The 23,567-nt window shown below is 41.0% G+C and overlaps 1 protein-coding gene across 7 annotated transcripts; it reads right to left on the bottom strand.

Annotated features, from left to right (window-relative positions):
• Nucleotides 1–1,080: 1,080 nt before the first annotated feature.
• Nucleotides 1,081–21,724, bottom strand: YPEL5 (yippee like 5). 7 transcript variants are annotated; one of them, XM_073338644.2, is made up of 6 exons: nt 14,406–14,513; nt 14,117–14,280; nt 13,964–14,028; nt 6,852–7,035; nt 4,810–4,981; nt 1,081–2,701 (listed from the first exon to the last, which is right to left on the bottom strand). In XM_073338644.2, exons 5-6 carry the CDS (start codon nt 4,948–4,950, stop codon nt 2,477–2,479), a joined length of 366 nt encoding a protein of 121 aa, XP_073194745.1. In that variant the 5' UTR covers nt 4,951–4,981; nt 6,852–7,035; nt 13,964–14,028; nt 14,117–14,280; nt 14,406–14,513; the 3' UTR covers nt 1,081–2,476. The 7 variants fall into 7 exon arrangements, with proteins under 7 accessions (XP_073194745.1, XP_078708382.1, XP_078708383.1 ...); XM_078852256.1 differs by having other exon boundaries at nt 13,964–14,280; XM_078852257.1 differs by having other exon boundaries at nt 6,880–7,035; nt 13,964–14,280.
• Nucleotides 21,725–23,567: the final 1,843 nt, after the last annotated feature.

Here is a 23,567-nt window from a genome sequence, read left to right as displayed (position 1 = left end):
CAGCACCCCTAAGGACTACCCTCATTGCATTCAACCCCTCCATCCAGGGATTGCCCCCAGCTACCAGTCCTCCCATGTAGAATCTGTCCCTCATGCATGGGCTGCATCCTGCAGCCCTAGTCCCTGCACCACCTCCCCGTGCTCATTAGTTTCCTACCTCAACGATACAGCATGCCCTGCCCACCAGGGTCCTAGGGCCAGGGAGCCTGCTCCAGCTGGGGTAACTGGACCTGCAATCCTGCACAGCGGGGTGCTGAGCACCCTAGCCTCCTCCCAATTCTGCTGGGGGGCACTGCTGCTGCTAGGCCTGATCCTGCACTGCCCCATTCCCCTCCCCCCTGGCCCCTGGCCTGCTCTGCATCCTGGGCTGGTGCTCCTCCCACTCCATCCTAGTTATGGCCCGGAGGATGTCACATGGGCCACAGATGGGTGCTGATTGTGCTGCATTGAGAACCACCGTGCTAAATCCTGAGTACTCCTTGGCTGTGCTCTCATTGCCACCTGCTCAGACAACATGAGAGGTTGAACCATTTCTTGTTATCTTATATTGTGGAACTGCAGTCATTTGCTCAATTGACTGATTCTATGAAGCACTGAATTTTGCAAATAATCAAAGGCAAAAACACCACACTGGTGGGAGACAATTCAGGACGAAACACATTTTATTGTACTGTAACACTAAAAGGACACAGTACTGCAGAGAATCACTCCAATGGGGATTTTTGGGTTCATGAAGAGCTGGCTCACTTGAGGCACAAGTTACACTACTGTTTATGTACCTTGATTCAAAGAGTTCTGGTATGTGAATCTACACTGTGTTCCCTCTAAGTGACATAGTTCTATAGTAAAGCTACTTTTAAGTTAATAGGTGACAGATTTAAGCCATGGGGTGGCCAAAGCACAGCCCAATGTCCAAAGGAACCCTCTGGAATATTACCCTCCCCCCCCGCAACTCATCTGTCTGCTGTTTCAGATACAGAGATAGGGCCTATGGATTCCTTGTTCTGTTTAACTCCACTAACAAACTATGTAAACAAATATTAGTTGCTGGTTAACAAAAAATATAAGTTCAGGCAGAAACTATATCTATGCATATTTATTTCTGATAAAGAACAGTACATAACATTCAAATTAGGTGCAGCCATTGGGCTCTTAGCAAGTTGTCAGTGTGGTTCCAAGTCACAATGTTTGGGCACCCTTAAGAAAGGTAATGGAGAACATTTTCACCAAGAGATAAGAAAGATTTCAATATCTTAAAATAGTTGACTTCTACAGGAAGGAAGCAGGAATCAAGTCAGTAATTACAACCAGGCAAGCCTGTTCTGCTGGTTGGAAAGACAAAAAAAGGTCTAACATCACAATAGAAAGATGCAATAAAATTGAGAGATACAAGTTTCAATACCAGAAGCAGCATTTGAAAACAAGCTGTTTAAAGAAGTTGCAGATTGTACGCATGAATGCACATGCTAGCATTCTCCTCCTCCTACCCTGTAGCTGTGTTTTAAAACACAAAGTCTTGGGTTTAAAAAAAAAAAAAACCATATGAACAAGAATTAAGATTTGCAATAGCTTTGTCTACTTAATGAGGTTAGTAAAGAGATGAAAAGGAAAAAACCACATTCACTACTGGAACAGTAGTTACTCAGTAAACTCCATCATTACAAACAGCTTCTGACTTTTAAAGCAACAAGACTAAACAGACAATTACTACTTTAGATTATTACTATGCTTATAAATTACATCAGTTAAAAGAAAAAAAGCCAAGCAGTTTTGCCCTATTTCAAAAATAGCTTCCAATCAGCAGTTACATGGTGAAAGGGACTTTACAAATAAATGAAGACTGGTGACATCTTTGGGTCAAGAATGACAAGAAAGTATGGGCTCTGTGCTACCGATCAACCTCAACAAGAATATGGCACAATGGCCAGCACAAGCCGTACCAACACTGAACCTTTCACACTCATCACAAATTCAGATCTCTTTTCTTAAACTAGTATATCTGGTGAAATGACTGGGTAAAAAAAAGTTAAAAACTTAGGTCAAAAATTGGAAAGTAAATTAAAAGACACCTTTGGACATAAAATAATTTTCTATTGATGTATCAGTTTATATGAACTAAAAACCACTGATTTCTCTAACAAAAGGTATAACCAGATTATTTTCCTTTCACCCCACTGTTAGCTGCAGATACAATCTCAGATCTAAGAGATTGAAACACAAAGGAGAAAAAAATTACAGCATCTGTTCGACATTCTCTACAAACACCTGTTGGGAGAAAAGTAAAAATTAAAGGAATAAAGAAAGGAAGTTTCCATCTGAAATACTCTCACAATCTTTCCCAGTCCATAGTTCAATGAATCCAACTCTGATGCTAAGGTGACAGTGTATATAAGTAGAATTTTTTTGTTATTTTTTTATTTTATTTTTTATTTTTTGAGTTTCACTGAAGAAAACCAGGAAAGAGGCCGAAGTCTCTTCAGGAATTATCGGATGGAACATGCTCTTCAAATCCCTCACTCTCTCGGACCAAAGCTCTTTCCAGAATAACACGGCCTTCCTTGTAGCGCTGGCTGTCTTCAGTGGCAAATTCATAGATCCAACCCAGTTTGCTGTTGCAGTTCTTGCAGCTCACATCTCGAACCATGTGGCGGCCAGTGAGCATGACCCGATCTTGAACTTCACTATATTGCAGATTTACCACCTGAGAAAAATATAAAGGGGATGAGAAGGGTTAAGCCTATCGAAGGCAAGACTCTTAAAGCCATATTCCAGTTACTAGGAAATCCAAGGCACCTCTGTTGAAGTACAAAACGTCTAAGTGAAGAGCCTGTGGCACTGTGCATATTGGGAGCTGAAACGTAACAGATGCAACTATCGAAGTTCTGCTGCCTGTGCGGGCAGAGCTTGCAAAGATCAACCTCACAAGGGTGTTCTGAGCCTACTTTGTTTTTCAAGCACAGCGAGATCCTGCTACAAAAAGCACAAGTATTTAGTTTGCCCAACTAAGGCATAGCAATTAGATAAAGCTACTCACAATCCGATAGTTTAGTAACCCCTTGATGTCAGAAGTAATTTCTTGATACCAAACTCATTATTAGCAATGGGTGTGGTGACAGGAATGGATCGGTCAATTTAGTCACTGGAATATTAGAGTTAAAAGCTGTTTTTCAGGGAAAAAATTAAGATGAGATTTAAGAGTATAAATCCCATTGACTTTCAACAAAGTTCAATGGGACTTGGGCTCTTAAATCCCTTTGGTAGTTTTGAAAATCCCACCTCCTGAGAAAGAAACTGAGTGAGCTGACAAGCATATGCCTTTTAGGGCTGGTACAAATGCATGCCTTCCCTTCCCTAATCCTAGCAGTTAAAAAAATCCACCTGTAACTTGTTTAGGTAACTAAACATGTGGAAATAGTGTAAATAATTTGTTAAAAAAGCAATGTCTATGACAACTGTAATGGAGATTCCATTTAAATAATCTGATACTTTACAATGATGCAAATTGGGGTTGCAGAGAACAACAATCAAAGCCTTAGCCAAAACTCACTGTTTCTCAAACAGAATTTGGACCCAAAGATCCAACACTTTTTGGACTAGTATGAGGACAGATTTACTGCTGTCTTTCCTTACACATGTGCAGTATACGGAAGACGACTTGCATATATGACCTACTGACAGAACTCAACACATACCACAGTAGTGCTTTCTGAAACCACGCATAACTAACTGAAGACACTTCTGCCTGTACCTGGGAGGACTATGCTGACAAAAAAGCGTTACCAAGGTCTGGTTGCTGATGGTCAATTTCAAGAAAATACATCCCCGATCACCTGGCCATGTTTGTTGAGAAAGCACAGAAAATTTGTGTTAAGTCAGAGTCAGCCTAAAAAAATCTGGTCTCTACATAAATATCCCCCCCCCCCCCCCCCGAGCCATATTCTATTCTCATTCCCAACTCTGCCAATCTTAGCCCTGGTCTACACTGGGGGAGGTGTGGGGGTGTGGAAATTGATCTAAGTTACCCAACTCCAGCTACGTGAACAACATAGCTGAAGTTGACGTACTTAGATCGACTTACTGTGGGGTCTTCACCGCAGAGAGTCGACTGCGGCCGCTCCCCCGTCACTCCACCTGCACCTCTTGCGGTGGTGGAGTACAGGAGTCCACAGGAGAGCACTTGGGGGCTGATTTATCGCGTCTAGACTAGACGCGATAAATCAACCCCCACTGGATCGATTGCTGCTCGCCGATCCGGTGGGCAGTGTAGACATACCCTTAGTCAAGATACCAACTTCTACATCACTATACATGCCTGTAAAATGGGGACAGTATTTATCTACACACTTGCAATGGTGTTGTGAAGTTTAAAGATATAGCAATGGGCACAGTATAAAAATCTGGAATAGATTAGACAAAAAATAAATGTAAATCTCTTTGGAACCCTGCGTAAAAGTATTATTACAATGAACCTGAACTTTACATTATAGAATTCAGAATACTTTGAGTTTAACTGCATGCACTTTGGCAAGATACTAAATTCACAATCCTCCCTGTAGCCTTTTAAGCACTAACTGCAATAGTTTAGGCAGTTTATGGTGAAATTTCAATGACCTAAAGAGCAACTTAGAAAGGAAAAAAAACACCAACACCCCCCACCCCCAAACACCCTTTAAACAAAAAATCACAACAGCAGGATGTCGACTGAATCCAAGAAGATTTAACAGTTAACATGATGGATTCTTAGCCCCCCACAAACTTGATTTTCAAAAGCAAGAAGATCTCTCTCTCAGCATCTAATTTCTTACCAACCTTATTAAAAAGGAAGGCTCTCCCTGTGGCCCCTGTAAATCGAGTTGATATGAGCTCAGAGCGGTTGGTCAGGATTGTATCACAGTTTGCACAAGAGAACAGACGAGTGCCACCAATATGGTCCAAGAAAATTCTGCCCATTTTTATGAGTTCTTAAATTTAGACTCAAGACCTGAAAGCAAACAGAGATATTTCATCCATACAGCAAATTAACATAAGACTTCCTCTAACATACAGCCAGAACACATTGCAGGGCAATTCAGCTGATGAATACACAAACTCTTTATGATCTATAAAATATTGAACTTACAGTTTGTGTTCATCCTTTATTCCTTAACCCTGATGGAAATAGCGACTAAGAACCTAACCAAAATCAGGAGGGGCTCTCCTAAATTTTCTTCTTTGTCCCAGCAGAATGTTATAATTTTCAGGAATGCGTTATGAAGAAACCAGTAAATATACAGCTGGCAGATCAGAACTCTAAAATTTCCAAGTGGTGGGCAGCTTTTAACTAAATCTCTCCCTTTGACTTAAATCAATATCGTGCAGCTTACACCCCCACACAATATTTGAAGGGGGCGGGGAGAAGCACAGAAACCCAGAGCAACCTCAGGTCTTAATTTCCTTACTTGTATGTGGCTCGAGCTGAATCCTTAACCCTTAATTTTAAAACCAGATTTTTTAATCTCATTTCCTTCAGATTTTTAGTAGAACAAAAATAAGAGTTTGTTTTTAAGAAGGTGACCATCACAGTCATTACAGTGACATTTGTGTTGTCATAGCTACACCATCATGTCAGTACAGGTATTTGACACTTCCATTATAAAAAAGCATTTCTGAGTTTGATCAGACTTGATACATGGCCAATTCAACTGATTTGATAACTGAGTTGTCTCTGCACTGGGTATGAAAATCCCACACAGTCAGTTGCCCGAGACACTTCAAGGAGGACCAAGAAAGTGTGCATAACAGTGTTTAACATAGGTAGCCTGGGCGTTTAACATAGTAGGCTGAAGCTGAATTCAGGCAAGATTGAGGTTATGCTGGTAGGGGGAAGGAGATGCTTGAAAGGATTTGCCACATCCGTACCATCCTCCTCCAGCAAAAGAATCAGCCCTCCAATCCTTAAGATAGTTAAGTCTTGGGGTCCTTCTGGACTCCTTGATACTTCAAATAACTAAATTGTTTAAAAGTGCCATCTTCCATCTATGGGTAGCCTGAAGACTGCACCCTTGTCTGCCAAACTGATTTGGCCACAGTGATACAAGCATTCATTATCTCCCGATTACTGCAATTTATCATACCTATGAGTGGAGCTTTACCAGGGTCAACAGCTTCAGTCAGTTGAGAACACAGCAGCTACTCAGCAACACAGAGTGCTGGAAAGCAGATCATACTCTGCTCTCTACATTTGCTACCCATGAGTGAGGGGAGAAATCAAATCCTGATATTCCAAGTCCTCCACAAACTGGCCTCAATTACCTGAAAAACTGCTTTCTCAATATGCAAACATGATTTCACACAATTACTCAGGAACTATCAGACATGTGGGATTCATGAGCATGGGAGGACATTTTCCTCAGCAGCTGGCCTACAATAGTGGAATTCTCTCTGAGCTCATTAGAAGGAGCACAAATCTCATTAACTTCAAAATAACATGCAAACTTCTTTTAACTTAGTGTGTCTTTATTTTATTCATTTAGTAAGGAAATGTTAGATGGCAGAGCAACTTCAGATACCCAAGATAATTGGGAAAAATGTTTAAACTTGTAAGGCACTCCAATAAGATGATGTAAGAACTTAAAGTAGAGGTTTTCACTCTATTCACTGAGAGGTACCATGACCTATCAAAAAAATAAAATGTTTACCTGAACCTTAGAAAGTAACAAGGATGTATTTGTTTTAAGTCCAAAGAAAAATCATCAGTACTTCAAGTCTAGATGAAGCATTTATTTGATTTTAAGGTTCTCTTCTAGTACATGTAAATTCATTATATAAATATGTGATATCTTAATGTAAACAGCATATCAAAGGGTATTGACCTCTTATATAGGCCACTGTTATGCTGACCAGTATTGTCTCACTGTTTCTCTGTACTCCCCCATAGGTCTGTCTGTATCCATCTGTTGTTCGTCTCATATTTGAGGTGGGGACTGTTTTTTTGTCCTGTGTTTGTACAGCACCTAGTACAATGGGGTCCTGGTTCATAACTAGAGCTCCTAGGTGCTATGGTAATACAAATAAATAATAAGTCAAGATATTTATCATAATACTGAAGTTATTCTCATTAGCATTTATAAATCTCCTTGGAAGCCTGCAACAAATCTGTTCATTAAAAAAGAAAAAATGCCCTTCACTGCACTTTTATACTGTTTTGTTATTAGACAAATGCTGACACTGTTTTGTTGCATTTTGATCAATGATGCAGTTATGTTTTAAAAGCAAATACACTTTCTTCCTTAAGAATAAGCAATTAACAGGGAAAGGTAGCATTAAATAGAAAATTTCCATGACTATCCAACCATACATGTTTACTATATTAAAAAGAAGAAGATAGTGTGTACAGTTACCTAACAAAACTGGAAAGAAAAAGTCATTGGTTCTCAAACATTTTCATAGTATGGAAGGTAACCTAAGATTGTCTCAGACACCTCACCTCCCATTAAGTACATGACTGGCATCAATATGGAAAAAGAAAAGGAGTACTTGTGGCACCTTAGAGACTAACCAGGTCTGGTTAGTCTTTAAGGTGCCACAAGTACTCCTTTTCTTTTTGCGAATACAGACTAACACGGCTGTTACTCTGAAACCTATCAATATGGAAGGAAGTGGTCAGCCCACTGATTATTATATGATCTACAGCAATTTATATAGAACAGTAATATTAGGAAAAATGTATTTTTAGCTGTATTTAGCAGCAGAAGTAAAGAACTAGCACTATATGACAGCACTACACAGCCTATCAATGCTTCAGTCACTACTGTTTGAGAACCTCTTCTCTAAAATGCCCTTGTAGTACAAAGCATGTGAGCCCTGTTTGTTTAAATGTCTGCTTAAGTCTATTGCATGCAAGTCAAAAAACGGCTTTTGAAAATGGGATCTGTGCATTTTCATAGAGTTTTAACTTTGTTTCCAGACTCCAAATCCAGATCAGCCAATACTGCATTTGTGAGATGGTAAAGTACTCTGGGTAATGTATGTAAGGGCCCAATCCAATTTCCACTGAAGTCGCTACCAAAACCTCCTTTGTCTTCAATATGAGGTGGATGGAGCTCTAAAGTTAATTTTAGAATAACGTTGTTTTGCTTGTAGGAATCCTAAATCTAATACTGCTGCAACTATTGTCTTTTGAAATTGACTAGTCTCTAGCCAAGTCGGATCAAATGTGGGAGTATATGATCAATTCTATACCAAAACAGTGAATGCCTATTGTGACCCTAAGAATCCCTATATTCACACCCTACACACTATTGTAATAATCTTTGCACAAAACATGCTTTGTGAGGTATCATTTGAAAACTCATAACTGCCTAATCATTAATATTTTTGCACGATGCATATACACAATGTGTATTAAAAGTATGGATATAGGCTAGGATTATGACTAAAGTATGATTAAACCAGGCATGTTTAAAATGTGTTTAAATCAGGGAGCTGGTGAACAGGTCTGCCTTAGACAAAGGAACATGTGTTTGATTCTCTGACTAGCCCGGTCTTCAGGAAGGTCCATTTTTACTTATTTGGTAAACAAAGCTATTAAGCTACCAAGTGGGGGAAGAAACAGCATAGAGCTTTCTTCATTAACAGACTCCATGTCACTTTCCTCACATCTTGCATAAACTTTACTTAGAGGGATCACCCAAGCCGAAACAGCTACACTGCAATGTCATAGCTCTGCAGCCTGAGTCATCTGAGCCAGACCAGCTATGGGTGTTTTATTGCTGGGTAGACATGTGTGACTTGCTCAAGGTCACACAGGATGCCTGTTGCAGATCAAGCACTAAGCACTGGACTAGTCTCTCATTCTATTGATTTCAACAGTACTACTCACAATTGTAAAGTTAGCAACATCAAGACTATTTGCAGGATCAGAGCCCTGGGCAGTCTCCAAAGCCAAACAAAGCTGTGAAGCACCATTCAGACAGTGCAAGAGAAACCACCTCAGGGTAGAGACTGTCCTTGTACTGGTGTTTATACAGTACCTTATACAGTGAAGCCCCAATCTGATTGCAGTAGAGCTCTGGGCCCTACTGTAATACAAATAAGAGTCATCACAATGTGCCCCTTCAACACTTGTAGTACAGTCCTGGAAAAGTACTCAATACTGTAATAGACATTTTCACAGCTGCAGTCTTCTGCAAAACAGCTATTCCACAGCATAGCCTCTCTACACACAATTGCCTGTGGCCGTTTCCTCCTTTTGTTGCCATATGCTAGTAGGACAACAGCAGGAGATGAGCACAGCAGGACATATTGGAGTGCTCTGAACCAGGAGGGAATGGAAGTACAATCAGATGTACTAAGTGAGTGAGCCTGAAGAGCAGTAACTTACAACTGCGAACCACAGCCTCAGGCTGTAATGATTGTGGCTCCTGTATTCAAAACCGTATGCTCCCTCCCCATTTTAGAATGTATTCTCTCTACTGAATCCCTGACATGCCATTCCAATAAAACTCATCCATCTTAGTCAACACTTGGATACATCACTTAGTATTACCACAGATAATATAGTGAATCAGCAGGATGGTTACAGATAAATTTTTCTAAGTTACTTTAATTCTTAGTCATGTACCAAGCTTGTCACAATTTGTCACATACAACCATGTAGTAATGCTTCACTATTACACACAATGCTAAAAATCATCCAGGATGCTTTAGTTCCTCTAGTAAAGCAGATTGGGCTGCAATACTTCGCTGCCTGTTGCAGAACCTGGCAACACTATAGCTTCGTATACATAATAGTGTAGTTAAGCTTCAGATGCTATTTCACATAAACAACCCACCTTCCAGAGGCTTTAGAAGTAGACAGCTTGTATATAAACATTTTCTATTTAAATAAAAATGGATAGCTTAAAATGTTTGTGTCTACCCTGGGTATTTCTAGGCACCATCACCAAAGCAGCTGAGCAATTCTCCTAACCTGCAAAAAGGAGCTAAAGTAAGTTAGTTGTGTTGATGTTGCCAAGATATTGAAAGTTAGCTATTAATTATGCATAGAAGATACCCAAACAGCAAAAGCAGATAATGAAGGATAACCTGCATTAAACAGAGGAATACATTTTAAAGTGGACTGTTACTGAATCATTTATCTTATTTCCATTTCTCTCTTAAAGAAGCTTTACAACCAAACAACTTTTGTTTCTAGAAGCTCAGTTAAAGTACTGCTTTCTTTATGTTTCAGGTCAAGAAGCAGTTACCAAGAAGAATCAGAAGAGAATATCTACCTTCTCTTCCCCTATTACTGCATCGTACATAATGCACCAAATTCATTCTGTGTGAGGAATGGTGTTTGGTTTTCTTGTGAAGATCATACATTGGACAACCAGAGACAGGACACCCAACTTGGACACTTAGTCTGATCTGATATAGTGAATCTAAAGATAAATATTTTCCCACTTCAGATTTCCATTTCTAAAGGTTCTATCTCCTAAACTGAAATAATTTGCTTCACAGTCATGAAACAAACTAATTAAACACAAAAATCTCATCCATTCTCACCTAAAACATACTTTTAAAGTAGATGGCAGTGATTTTCTTGTTGCTTTGTATTGCCAATTTGTATGGTAATGTGGTTTGTTTGGTAATGAAATAAGCAGCCTATTATTGAACAGAATTATTTTACCACAGGTTTTATGTATTAAAATTTTGTTTGAATTACATGTTGCTCAAAAATCTTATTCAGTATTTAAGTATATATAACTTCAAGGTAACAGCGTTAGATTCTGCATCTCCTTTTCAGTCAGCATGTACTGTGCTTCTTTTAAAGAGTAAATAAAGCAGGTCTCTACTTGATAAAACAATTTCAACATTACAGTTGAATTTTAAGTGGCAAGATATCCCTTTCTAGCACGGTTTTATCTTACTTGGTAAAAGAAGGGAGGTAAAAGCAGCAATAAAAGAGTTTAAAATTTTTGTAACAAATGGAAAAATGGTGAAGCTGATAGCAAAGAGTACAAGCCAGTACTCAGGAAATGAAGACAATTGATAAAGTAAACTAAAGGAAGCTGTGAAAAAATCCATAGCCAGTAAGCTTAAAAATGACAACAAGAAGGAATTCTTTAAATATAATCAGGAACAAATGAAATCCCACAAATGGTATAGGCCTAACATTGAACAAGAATGACAAAATCATCATGAAAAGGCAGAAGTATTCAGTAAATATTTTTCTTCTGTATTTGGAAAGAAGCTGGATGGTATATTCATATCTTACAATGATAATGAAATGCTCTAGTCGAATGGTAACTAAAAACCATGTAAAAGAGCAACTAATGTTAAACATTTTTAAGTCTGCAAAAATGGATAACTTGTATCCAAGAGCATTAAAATAATTGACCAATGAGCTCTCTGAACATATCCTGCAATACTGAGGAAGTTCCAGAGGACCTGAAAAAAAGCTAACGCTGTGTCAATATTCTGAAAAGGGCAAATGGGATATCCTAGGAAGCTACAGGCCAGTTAACCTGACATTGATCCTGGTCAAAAGCATGGAAAGGTGGATACAGGATGTAATCAGTAAAGAATTCAAGATGATAGCATAACGAATGCTAATCAACATGGCTTTATGGAAAAAAAAGTCTTGGAACAAAAGGAAATGGGAGACTGCATCCTGAAAACAGACACTGAAAAGGACTTGGCGGAGACAACCAACTAAACATGAACCTCCATTGCAATGCTGTAGCTAACAGGGCTAATGTAATCCCTGGAAATATAAACAGAAAATATCAGCTAGTGTAGGGAGTTGATATTACCTCTACACACAGCATTAGTGAAATAGACACCATGTTCCAGAACTTAAGGATGTTGAATAATTGGAAAGGGCTCAGAAAAGAATTACAAGAATGATCTGAGCTCTAGAAAACACACCTTATAGTTAGAAACTCAACCTATTTAAAGTTTATCCAAAAGAAGGTTCAGAAGTGATTTGTTCATGTTGTACAAGTGCCTACTCGGGGAAGAGATTTCTGATGGACTACTTTTTAATACAACAGAAAAAAGGCATAATGATATACAAACAGTTGGAAGGTAAAGTTAAGCAAATTCAGACTAGAAATAAGGCACCCAGTTTTAACTGCAAGGGTAATTAAACCAAAAGAACAATTTACCTAGAGATGCGGTTCTCCATCACCAAGTTTTGGTCAAGACAGGATGTCTTTCTTGAAGAAATGCTGTAACTTAGACAAAAGTTTTGGACTTCATGCTGAAATTACTGCGTGAGGTTTTATGGCCTGTTATGCAAGAGGTCAGGCTAGATAACCATAAGGGTCCCTAAAAATCTATGACTAGCAATTAATGTAATCCTTACTACAGTTTCTAACATTTTAAAAATCCACACACCTATCTTCCCCATTACAAATTTTAGCCTTATTGCAAGGATAAAGATCTGGAATACTTATTTGGGCTCCGGATTTTATAACTACTTGATAAAAATCCAATTATTTTAGTAAGTAAATGAGGTCTAGTTGAACCGCTCTAAAGTTTACCTCATGCACAGTTCTTTAGGTTATATATAAATCTAGAAATTAACGTGAAATACAGTAGTAATTACAAAATGAATGCTAAAAGAAAGGCCTTAAAAAGCTGATTTGATCTTGAGTATCCTGGACAAGCTGTATTGCTATCAAGGAGCAGGAAAACCCTAGGAAAACTCTGAATTTGGACTTGAGACGCTTCCCTGAAAAAATTAAGGTAAGCACCAGTTTAGCACTAACTTACCTGCAGAACACACAAGTTGAGGGGATATTTTGCTGTGGACAAAGGCTAGCTGCCCTTTCATACATACTGATGCTGAGCCCTGCAAAGGAATTTGTCTGGAGTATAGTCAAGTATGTCTTGAACCCATACAGCAGAGGCAAAAAGCTGCCTTTATACCTTCCAGACTAGCATCCAGTGTCCCTAAATGGAAGGTACAATATCACCCAAGATAATTGGTCTAAAATTTTATTTTTTTCAGATTTCACATCCCATGTAAGAGGTATGGGTGTATATTTATTCACTGTCTCATGCACACATAGGGTCTGAAAAATCCACTCACCGGTGGGAGTGGGACGCCTCTCTCCAGTGAAAGAGAGACTAAGGCTTTAATTCTGCAGAAACTAAATGCCTTTGTTGAAAAAAGTTTAGACCTCCAGTTACAAAAGCCAAGGTTCCAATGACAGAAGAGTATAAACCAGTCCAGCATTGTCTCCCTGCATCTATATACAAACAGCTGCAGTGGACTTCTCATAGTAGTTCAAGTTCTCTGCTGATATTCATAACCCCGGAGGCAGCAGTAGAGCTATCAAAAATCATGCCAGTTCCATGCTGTTCTTGAGGAAGCTATAAATAGCACCAGAGACAGGTATCAGAGACATTTACAGGGAAGGACCCAAAATGCAGACGCTAAGGAATAGGTAGAGACTTCTTATCCCCAAGCCCTTCCTCAAAGCAGCTATGCAGCCTCCAGTCGTTCCTCACCTTCTAATAAATGTGCACAAGAGATGCAACATCCTTATGGAAAAGTTTACAAATTTTAACAGAAAAAACAACTACTTGGACAATATTCAAGTGAATATCAGTATTCTGAATCAAGTGATTCAGAGTCAGTAATCAAATATGAAACTTTTAATCGCTTGATCAAAGTAGCAGTTGATAGCAACTTTTATGAAGTGAATTGCAAGTATCAGCTCAGAGCAAATAGTCACTCATCAAGCTATTCACCTTCTGGACGCACACTGACTCAAGAGTACCTAAGGGGGTACTTCACAGATGTTTGCTCTACCCATTCCACCCACACAACCAAGAGATGACAGAAAGAGATAATGCAAAATAAAACTTTATTAATCTTTTAAAAGCGTGGTAACAACTGAGAGATTTTTGGTCACACAGAGAATCCCCAGAAAATACACCAACTTCTGATGTTTGATTTGACAGCAGACACCTGAACACAGAAACTCACTTTACCAGGGCTTGTTCCAGCAGTCTGGATGCTGTCTCAGCACCATCTCCAACCACTCTTGAAATCTGAGAGAGAAAACCGAAAGACTGCTAATTAAAGGAGATGCAATAATAACAGACCTTCTGTCTTCATATTCCCAAGTAATTCATTTACCTTCCCGTGGCCCTCCAGCACTCAATCATTCCCTTGAGGAGAAGTGGTGCATACGACAGGAGCCACATTCCCTTAGGTGGGGGAGAAACTCCCTGAGCCACACGAAGAGGCTCAAAAGATGTATTCACTCTGGAATCAAGCCCAGATCATTTCACCTCTGTATCCTAGAGAAAAATACAAGTGAGAAGGAAACTAGCAGGTAAGCTACAAAACAAAGCAACACAAAAGAGTACAGAGAAACAAACAAGAATTACTGGATAAATGAAAGAAAATAAAGACAATTCCTTACCTTCTTAACACTGCCACCCAAAGGTGCCAAAGCTCATCAAAATACACTCCAGGCCCAGTCAGGCTAACAGCAAGTACAGTGGGAGCGAGTAATCCTCCATCATGACATCTGAGAGTGAATGAGCTATGTAATCTTTTATTTAATGTTAATTTTAGCATGGTTATATTATACCACAATGGGTTCGGCTCTGGTGGCTACAGTTTCAAGTTCAACAGAGTTATCTGTTTGTTCTAGATCTAGAATAGGAACACATGAAACCATAGGCAAGTAACATACAATCGCAAGAACAAGGTCCACTATATTTTAGCAAAAAGAAAAGGAGTACTTGTGGCACCTTAGAGACTAACAAATTTATGCTCAAATAAATTTGTTAGTCTCTAAGGTGCCACAAGTCCTCCTTTTCTTTTGGTGAATACAGACTAACACGGCTGCTACTCTGAAACCTATATTTTAGCAGTTTCATTAAAGTTGCCAACAAAGTTAGGAATGTCACAGCATATAAAATTCCTAAAAATATCCATGCACCCATTATAACTACAGACATAACACCATCTAGGAGGATGTGAGTAAGAGTCTGATGGGTCTCATGGATTGATCACCAATATAGGGTAGTCCCTGCTGGAGTTTTCCCATTGGAAGCTCAATTTTCCCAGCTCCAGGCACCCTTTCTTATAATGTGATTCTGTCTATACCTACATTCTGTGCACGTACATGGAAGTGTCAACCCTCTCTTTTCTTATTGGTGCGTGTCCCCTAGAAACATAAGGGACCCAGAATTCTATAGGCTGTTTAGGTTCTCTTTAGTCTCATTAACATTGACCTACCCCCTGTATCCTGTGGTTAAGACAAATGTTGGAGACAAGATGTGCTTTTACAGAATTTTTATAATTTAGAATTAATCTTCCAGCTAGATTTTTGCATTACCACCACTTGGTACCTCTTTTCCCATAATCTTAGGGCACTGGATTCTTTTTCAGTCATTTACTTATATCAGCATTTCTATTATCTCCAAGGCCTAAAATAGCTAAGCTACAGTCTTGCAGGCCTCAACCTACAAGTTCTTGCATTTCAGCTTTTCTTACTTATATCTAATACATGATTCCATCTAAATACGGATCAATCAATTAACTCTATTTAACATACAATGAATATTAGAAAAGAGACTACTAAGAGGGGATATGATAGAGGTCTATAAAATCATGACTGGTGTGGAAAAAGTAAATAAGGAAGTGTTACTCCTTCTCATAATGCAAGAACTAGGGGGTCACCAAATGAAATCAATAGGCAGCAGGTTTAAAAACAAACAAAAAGAAGTATTTTTTCACACAATGCACAGTCAACATGTGGAACTCCTTGCCAGAGAATGTTGTGAAGGCCAAGACTATAACAGGATTAAAAAAACTAGATAAATTCATGGAGGATAGGTCCATCAATGGCTATTAGCCAGGATGGGCAGGGATGGTGTCCCTAGCCTCTGTTTGCCAGAAGCTGGGAATGGGTGACGGGATGGATCACTTGATTACCTGTTCCGTACATTCCCTCTGGGGCACCTGGCACTGGCCACCGTCAGAAGACAGGATACTGGGCTAGATGGATCTTTGGTCTGACCAAGTATGGCTGTTCTCATATTCTTATAACATATTGATTAATCATAACATCACACAATAAGTGGATAATAAACTAAAATCATTGGCTACAGCTAGCAGGGTATAAACCCTGCTCCTCATGATGCATGCATCCTTATGCCGGACAGAACAAGCTGAAGCAGGCAGTGGAACATTATAACAGACTTATTAGACATTATGCACGTGCTCTAGAAAGCTGAGCCAGGAATTTTAAGGTAGAGGCCATGATCCAAAGGCCCTCCAACGTCTGCAGGGAGCACTGCATCCAGAAGCATTGCACTGTAACCTCCTGGAACAGGATGGCTAACGTGGATGCTCTGTACAATTGCAACTTGCACTTATTCAACAGCACTGGTGCAAATTTCAATAGTACAATTCCCTATTGCAGACAGGCCTAACAGGTAATTTCTCCAGGTTATTTTGACAGGGTAGCACGAGTATTCTCGCATTTTTATCTGAGGGCTGGTATATACTACTGCAGCAAGTCGACCCAAGTTACGTTATTCACGTAACCAAAGTAGTGTAACTGAAGTTGACATAGCTTAGACCGACTTATCACGGTGTCTACACTGTGCTGGGCTGATAGGAGATGCTCTCCCGCCAACTTCCTTTACTCTTCTTGAGGAGGCAGAGTACATCATCGATGGGAGCGCGCTCTCCCATCGATTTAGCGGGTCTTTACCAGACCCGCTAAATTGACACCCACTGCATCGATTGGAGCAGTGCTAATCTACTAGTAAGCGTAGACATAGCCCTAGTGCATCAATATAGTGTTCGATGTTGCAAACAAGACAGCCTGTATCAAAGAACTTAGAAGATAGCTCAGCTGACTTGCATTATTATTTGTAGTACCATTTTCTCTATCGCCCCCCACACCAGCACAACATCACAGACATTAACGTATGTGTCCTCACAATATCCCAGGCAAGGTAGAGATATTTCTTCCATTTTACAGATGTGTAATGGAGACACAGAGATGAAGTGACTTTCCCAATGTGACACAGCAAGTCCATAGCCAGAAATTACCTAAGTCTCATCCCACTTGACCACAAGATGGCCTTTCCTCCCTGATTTTTCAAGTGCCTTTGATGAGCAAAAATTAAGTGTACAAACATTATTATTTTGTATTCAGTTTGAAAATAATTTAAGGAAAAAGAATAGTGAACTTTAGTCTCCAGAAGCAACCCCTCAGCAACTTTCACAAAGTATTACACATTTTAAATAAAAATAGACATCTGAATTATATTTAATCAACTTCAGTGTTCAAATAGTACTAATCTTCACTCTGAAAACACCAATGTTTTATTAGACATGTTTAAAATAAGCATTTAGTTAAAACGGTAAAAAGATGAACTGTATTCACATATAAACATGCAAAAATGACATCCACTGGCAGGAAGGGGACTTAGATATTTCTACAGTGTATCTCCACTAAAAATTCACTTATGCACTGGAAGATTTTAGGGTAGATAAAGACACTAAAATTTAAAGGAGTCATGTAATCAAAACTTCATCGTGTAATATTTCACCTGTACACCTAAAGTCATTCTTAAATAATACCATGCTAACTAGGTCCCCAATGCAAGAAAAAAAAATCCCAAAAAATCACACAAATTGATTATTTTAGAGAGGAAACTTGTCTAACTTTAAAAATATTGCTGTAAAATTGTAGTGGCTCCCAATAAAGACTGAAAAGGGAAGTACAATATTTGGCAAGTTTGTCTGAGACTACTAGTAACATTTCTGGTCTTGCTATCCTACCTGTCTGATGGAGCTTTCAGGCACACCCTACATTTCTCACCCCACACAATGGCTGAAGCCACTTATGAAAAAGTCAATCTATGGTGAATTAAATTTGTAGTTTATGTTTCAATATTTTGAAAACTAGAAGAGGGGAAGTAATGGGTAACAGAAGTTTACAAAGGATATTTCTGTAGACACATAACATTAGAAAAGATGATTAATGGTTAAAAGATAACATTTTAATTTCCAGTAATCACCACTAGAAGACAAACTACAGGACAATATCTTGTACATGTCTATGTCATTCACACTATGCATGTTTTATTTCCTTTGTTATTTCCTTAATCTAATCTTGATATTGCATTTTGCTCTGTGTATGGAGGATGCAACAAAAGCATTTTTAAAATTCTAGCACTATACTGTTTTAAAATAGACCCTTTAAAAAAAAAGAAACAAGCATGCCATATATTACTCAAAACCATATCGGTTTTCTCATACTAGTTTAGGCATTATAAATTGTGTTTATATACAGACATTGCTTTTGATTCCCTCACTGCCTCAATTAAAATCTCTTCCAGAATTAAAACACTTGGAATAAATATTTTAGTTTCTTGAGAATCCAGGTCAGACGAAAGAGATCCAAATATAAAATTTGTTAGATAAAACTGGCTTTTAATATGACTGCAGTGAAATCCTTAATAATCAGATGACCAAGATCATTCTAGCACTGAGGAAACGGAATGTTTCATATAAAAAAAAAAAGAGTCAGCTGTCAAATAAGGACACGGGGTTTACTTAAGGCTGATTCAACATCTCCCATGACAGATGGAATGAGGCTTCAGAAAGGCATAAACAGAAAAAAGATGCTTTTAAACAAATAATGGTTTTTATAAAGTGGTGGGGTGGGGGAACAGGAGAAGCAGAAACATAAAGCCGCACATCATTAAGGCCCTAATGTTAAAAATGGCTCTGTGTAGGTAAATGTTAGACCCACACAGAGCTGTTTTGACTTCAATAGGGCTCTGTGCAGACAACTGGATTTACTCATGCAGAACCATTTCCAGGATTGAGGTCTTTTTGGATTGTATGAGGCCTCACATAGCCACAAGATACTATCTAAAGTTTGAAAGGTCAGGAAATAGGTTTGCCTGCAAGACAGCACTTTGTTTCAACATGATTGTTGTTCATAACAGCCTTCCACGACTTCCTGCATCTGAATGTTGTATCATAAGCAAGCTACACAGGGTCACATGACAGGAGGGCAAGGGACATGGGAGGAAAGAAGGGGAAAAGGGAAATCAGCAAGTTTATATCCACATTAGATAATACATGGTCACAATAACCAAAGAAAACAACTATATTAATGATTAAACAGATGGGAGCATCACCTGAAGCTACAGAAGTGATAACATGCATGATAAGCCCTCCTGGATGCTATAAAAATATGTATTTTTCTGTTTGCCATTTGTAGTGCCTGCATAAAAGGGATTAATGTTTGACAATCTTCTTAAATAAGTTTCCTTAATTGTGGTACTAATACATAACTCATCAGATCAAAGAACGTTAGAGAAGTTGGAGAATAAAATTACTTTTTTGGTATTTTCACTTCACTCAGTTTAGACAGTGAAGAACAGAACAATTTCAGAATTGTTTTTAGTCAATGATACTGTCAGGGTCCCACCTTTGGCTTGCAAAGACTATAGGTATTGTTTAAATCCCCTCCCGCACACATGTGTTTTTCCCTTAAAGAATGTAAACTGTCACTTTGTTCCTAAAAACTGTATTTGCACATAGAATCACAATAAAGTTTTACAATTTTTTTAAATCATTACATTATTTCTATTAACTTTGTTTGTTTAAAAGAAAACCTAAACTGTGGATGTAAACTACCTCAGAATTTCCCCCAATGGTAAAACTGTGTGTGTGTATGTATGTATGTATGTATATATACACACACACACACGGAAGGGAGTTTTGAAATAAGGCATGTTTTATACACAAGGTTTGCAGTTGCACTTGCCACAATACTTTTCAAAAGCAAGTTAAGATTATTCTGTTTCAGTTCTTCCTGTTTCATATACAGTTTACTGAATATGGACTGTTCGAGTGATGTCTATTAGAGAACCAAACCCTAGAAGACCAAAAAAAAGGCACAGAACCTGCTCCCCTCTGATAAATGTTTTTAGTCACTCAGGCTGCTGCTATATTTGGCAGTGAGCTATGCTCTGGCTAGAGCAACAGCATAACTACTGCAGCACTAGAATCCTCCTCACCGAGCAGCCACTGCAGATTGCAAGAGCATGCGCTACTGTCTTCGCTCATAGCCCCAATCCCCAGAACATACAGTGCACAGCCTCTATTATCTAAACCTAAACTGTACACAAAGAAAACCAAAAGGGGGGCGGGGGAGAGCAAGAGAGCAGTCCAACAGCTGATACTGGTCATGTGGGCTGCTGGGAGCCAATAAGTAAAGGCTCAGCCTATGTCTGGTTTGAGAATGAGGCTCTACCAGAAGCACAGGCAATTTGACAACAAATAAGAGGAAACAGCTGACATGAAACACAAAAGTCCTGTGGGCCTGAGTCACAGGTACCATACTACCAAGGGGGAGGCAGCAGGAACAACCCCCTCAGTAGCAATCCCACAGGCAGTCGTTCTTGTCCCCACCCATCATTTAGACACTCAGCAGTATTATTGTGTTTGTACAGATCCCAGGTCTGGTGCTCCCTATATTTACTTTATGGGCGGATTGGTCATGAACAGAGGCAATTGCTGCTGGACAGGAAGATTATTAACCCAAGAGACTATGTAGCTGAAACTATTTACACTGGGGAGGATGAGTTGATCCAAACACTTCACTCTGCACCACTTTTTTTTTTTTTTTTAATTGAAAGGTGTATTAGAGGGTTTGCTGGAGGAGGAAATGTGTTACTGCTGAGCTGGAGGAACAAAGGGGTAACTGGTCCAAGAGAGTTCTCTATACCTCTTAAATTTGGGGCCAGGGAATGATAAATCCTAGGAATGATTCTCCAGGTACTATTTATCTTGCGGGGTTGGGGGGGGGGGGTTAGGAGTGATTCTTGTTGGCGGGGTAGTTTGTCTGTTATATATATGTGCCTGTGTGTGTGTGTGGATAGAATAGTAATAAAGTTAAACCACATTCACTACAGGAAATGAAGCTACCCCCGTGGCGCAAGCCAGCTTCCCCTAATAGCCACAGCCAACCTCTGTTTGTGCGGGGTGTACTGTGCTGTAGGACACCGTATTGCTCTGCTGGGAATGGGGGATAATTATTTAGCTGTTATGGATAGTGAAGGCGAAGGGGGCTGTTGGCGGAGGGAGGTTGGTGCGTGCTGAGGCGGAGGGTTGCTGTGGCGCCGGTTGGGGCAGGGGAGGAAGTTGTGTTGCGCTTTGTGGTGCCGGGGTGATTGTTGTGCTGGGGAGGGGGGGGGGACCGTACAGGGGTCGGGAACTGTTGGGCGGCGGGTTGTGGTGGTGCTCGGCGGGGGTACAGGAGGACGAGGGAGTTGCTGCAGCGGTACGGGGAGGGGGTTGTTGGCGGGGGTACGTGGGGGTTGCTGTGGCAGTACCCGGCGGTGGGGGGGGGGGGGCTGCTGTGACGGTGCCGCCGGGGAGACGGGAGGTTGCTAGGGAAGGGCGGGGGTCGCTGTGGCTGGGTTGGGGGCCCTGCGCCGCTGGACGGACGGAGAGCGCCGTTGGGAGGAGGGAAGCGGGGCCCCACACCCGGACCGAGGGAGTCAGGGCCCGGGGCCGCCTCACACCGGAGCCCACCGCGCTCTCGAGGGCTGGACGGGCCTCGCCCCCCTCCCGTGGGGCGGTTACCTGGCAGGCGGGCGGGCGGCCGGAGCGGGTCGGCGTCTGGCGTCTCCCCTCAGCTGAGCGCTACCGCTCGGTCTCGGTCCATCTGACTCCGCCCCAGAAGCCCCGCCCCTGCCCTGTCAGTCCCCGCCAGAGACACGCCCACGGCCGCTATGACCGTTCCCCTGGGCCAAGGGCCACGCCCCCTGCTGGCCCGGGCCACTCACAACGCGGAGTGAGGCCACGTTGGGGGGAGGTCAATTGGAGGCGGGGCGTTCGCTGTGTGACGCTGCCGCCGGTGGCCGGGCGGGGGTAGAGGCGGTGCGGTCACGGGGCCGCGCTCAGGGCTTTCACTCCTCGTATAATTTATAAAAATCCGCTTGAAAAACTCATTGCGTCACCCAAACTGTCACCCACAGTCCCTGTTACCCCCGTCACCGCCCGAACAGCCCCGTCACCCACATCCCTCTTACCCCCGTCACCGCCCTAACAACCCGTCACCCACAGCCCTCTTGCCCCCGTCACCGCCCGAACACCCCGTCACCCACACCACTTTTACCCCCATCACCGCCCAAACACCCCCGTTACCGCCCGTACACCCCTTCACCATATCCCTGTTACACCTGTCACTGCCCAAACACCCCCTTGTCACCCACACCCCTCTAACACCCAACCCCCCATCAGCATGTGAACAGCTCCCCGTCACCCGCATCCCTCTTACACCCAACCTCCCATCACCACGTGTACCCCTCCCCATCACCCACACCCCTCTTACTTCCAACACCACCCAAATGCCTCCTTATCACCCACACCTCTCTTACCCCCAATCCCCATCACGGCCTGAACCCCTCCCTGTCACCCACACCTCTGTTACACCAATCTCCTTTCACTGTCTGAACCCCTTTTCATCACCCACACTCCTCTTGCCCCCAACCCTGTCTGAATCCCTCCTCATAACCCACACCCTTCTTACCCCCGTCACCACCCAAACCCCTCCCTGTCACCCCCACCCCGTCACCACCCGAACCCTTCCTTGTCACCCACATCCCTTTTACCCCCAAATCCCCCCATATAGCCCAGATCCCTCTCATCCCCAGTCCTCGTCACCCACACCGCTCTTCCCCTAAATCCCACTGCACCGCCTGAAATCCTCTGATCCAAAATCCCCTCTTGGCTGCAATCCCTCATTGGTCAATATCCCCCATCATCTAAACCTTGACATCTGAAATCTCCCATCATCCAAATTACTTGTATCTGAAAACCCTGGACATCTGAAAATAGGGGTGGTCCCTTCTTTCTCCAGTGGTATCAGTCACCCTAAAAATCCTTTGATCGCCCAAATAAATTGCATGCCTCCCCCACCCAATTTGTTCTCTTTAGATACAGGGGTCTCCACTATACTACAAAAGCTATTTCAGAGTTTTTTAGGGTCAAACTCATGTTTTTAAAATTAAAACATTTTGGATCTAAACTTTGGAACAAATAGAAATAATTTGTCCTGATTGGGGTTGTGAGGGCAGCATGGTCCCCTGGCAGCAGTTAAAGTGCTAGGGCCCAGATTCTCTGAGATATTTAGGTGCCTACATACTTTGGAGGCTCTAGAACTAGAAGTCAGGCAATCTGGGTTCAATTCCCAGCTTTGATTTCTCATGTGACCTTCAGGAAGTGACTTAAACTAGCTGTATCTCAGATCCCTATCTGTAAAGTGAGGATAATAATAATTTCCTACCTCATTGTGGGGTGGGGGGGGGGGGTTTGACAATTAATTAATTAATATTTGTAAAGAACTTTGAAATCCTCCAATGGAAAGAAGCGTAGAAAGACAAATGAAAAATTATTAAAATCATTTTGCATTTATTTAGCTATAATGCTGGAACTTGCTGACACAAATCAGCAGTTACATCATCAGTACAAGAGCTTCTTATTTCTGCAAAGTAGTCAAGGAGAAAATGTGGTGAGAACAGCATTTTAAATA

The sequence above is a fragment of the Lepidochelys kempii genome, chromosome 3 (assembly GCF_965140285.1).
Source record: "Lepidochelys kempii isolate rLepKem1 chromosome 3, rLepKem1.hap1, whole genome shotgun sequence".
Taxonomy (NCBI): domain Eukaryota; kingdom Metazoa; phylum Chordata; order Testudines; family Cheloniidae; genus Lepidochelys; species Lepidochelys kempii.
Note: the sequence above shows the minus strand (reverse complement) of the source record. Positions and strands in the feature narration are given on the sequence as shown.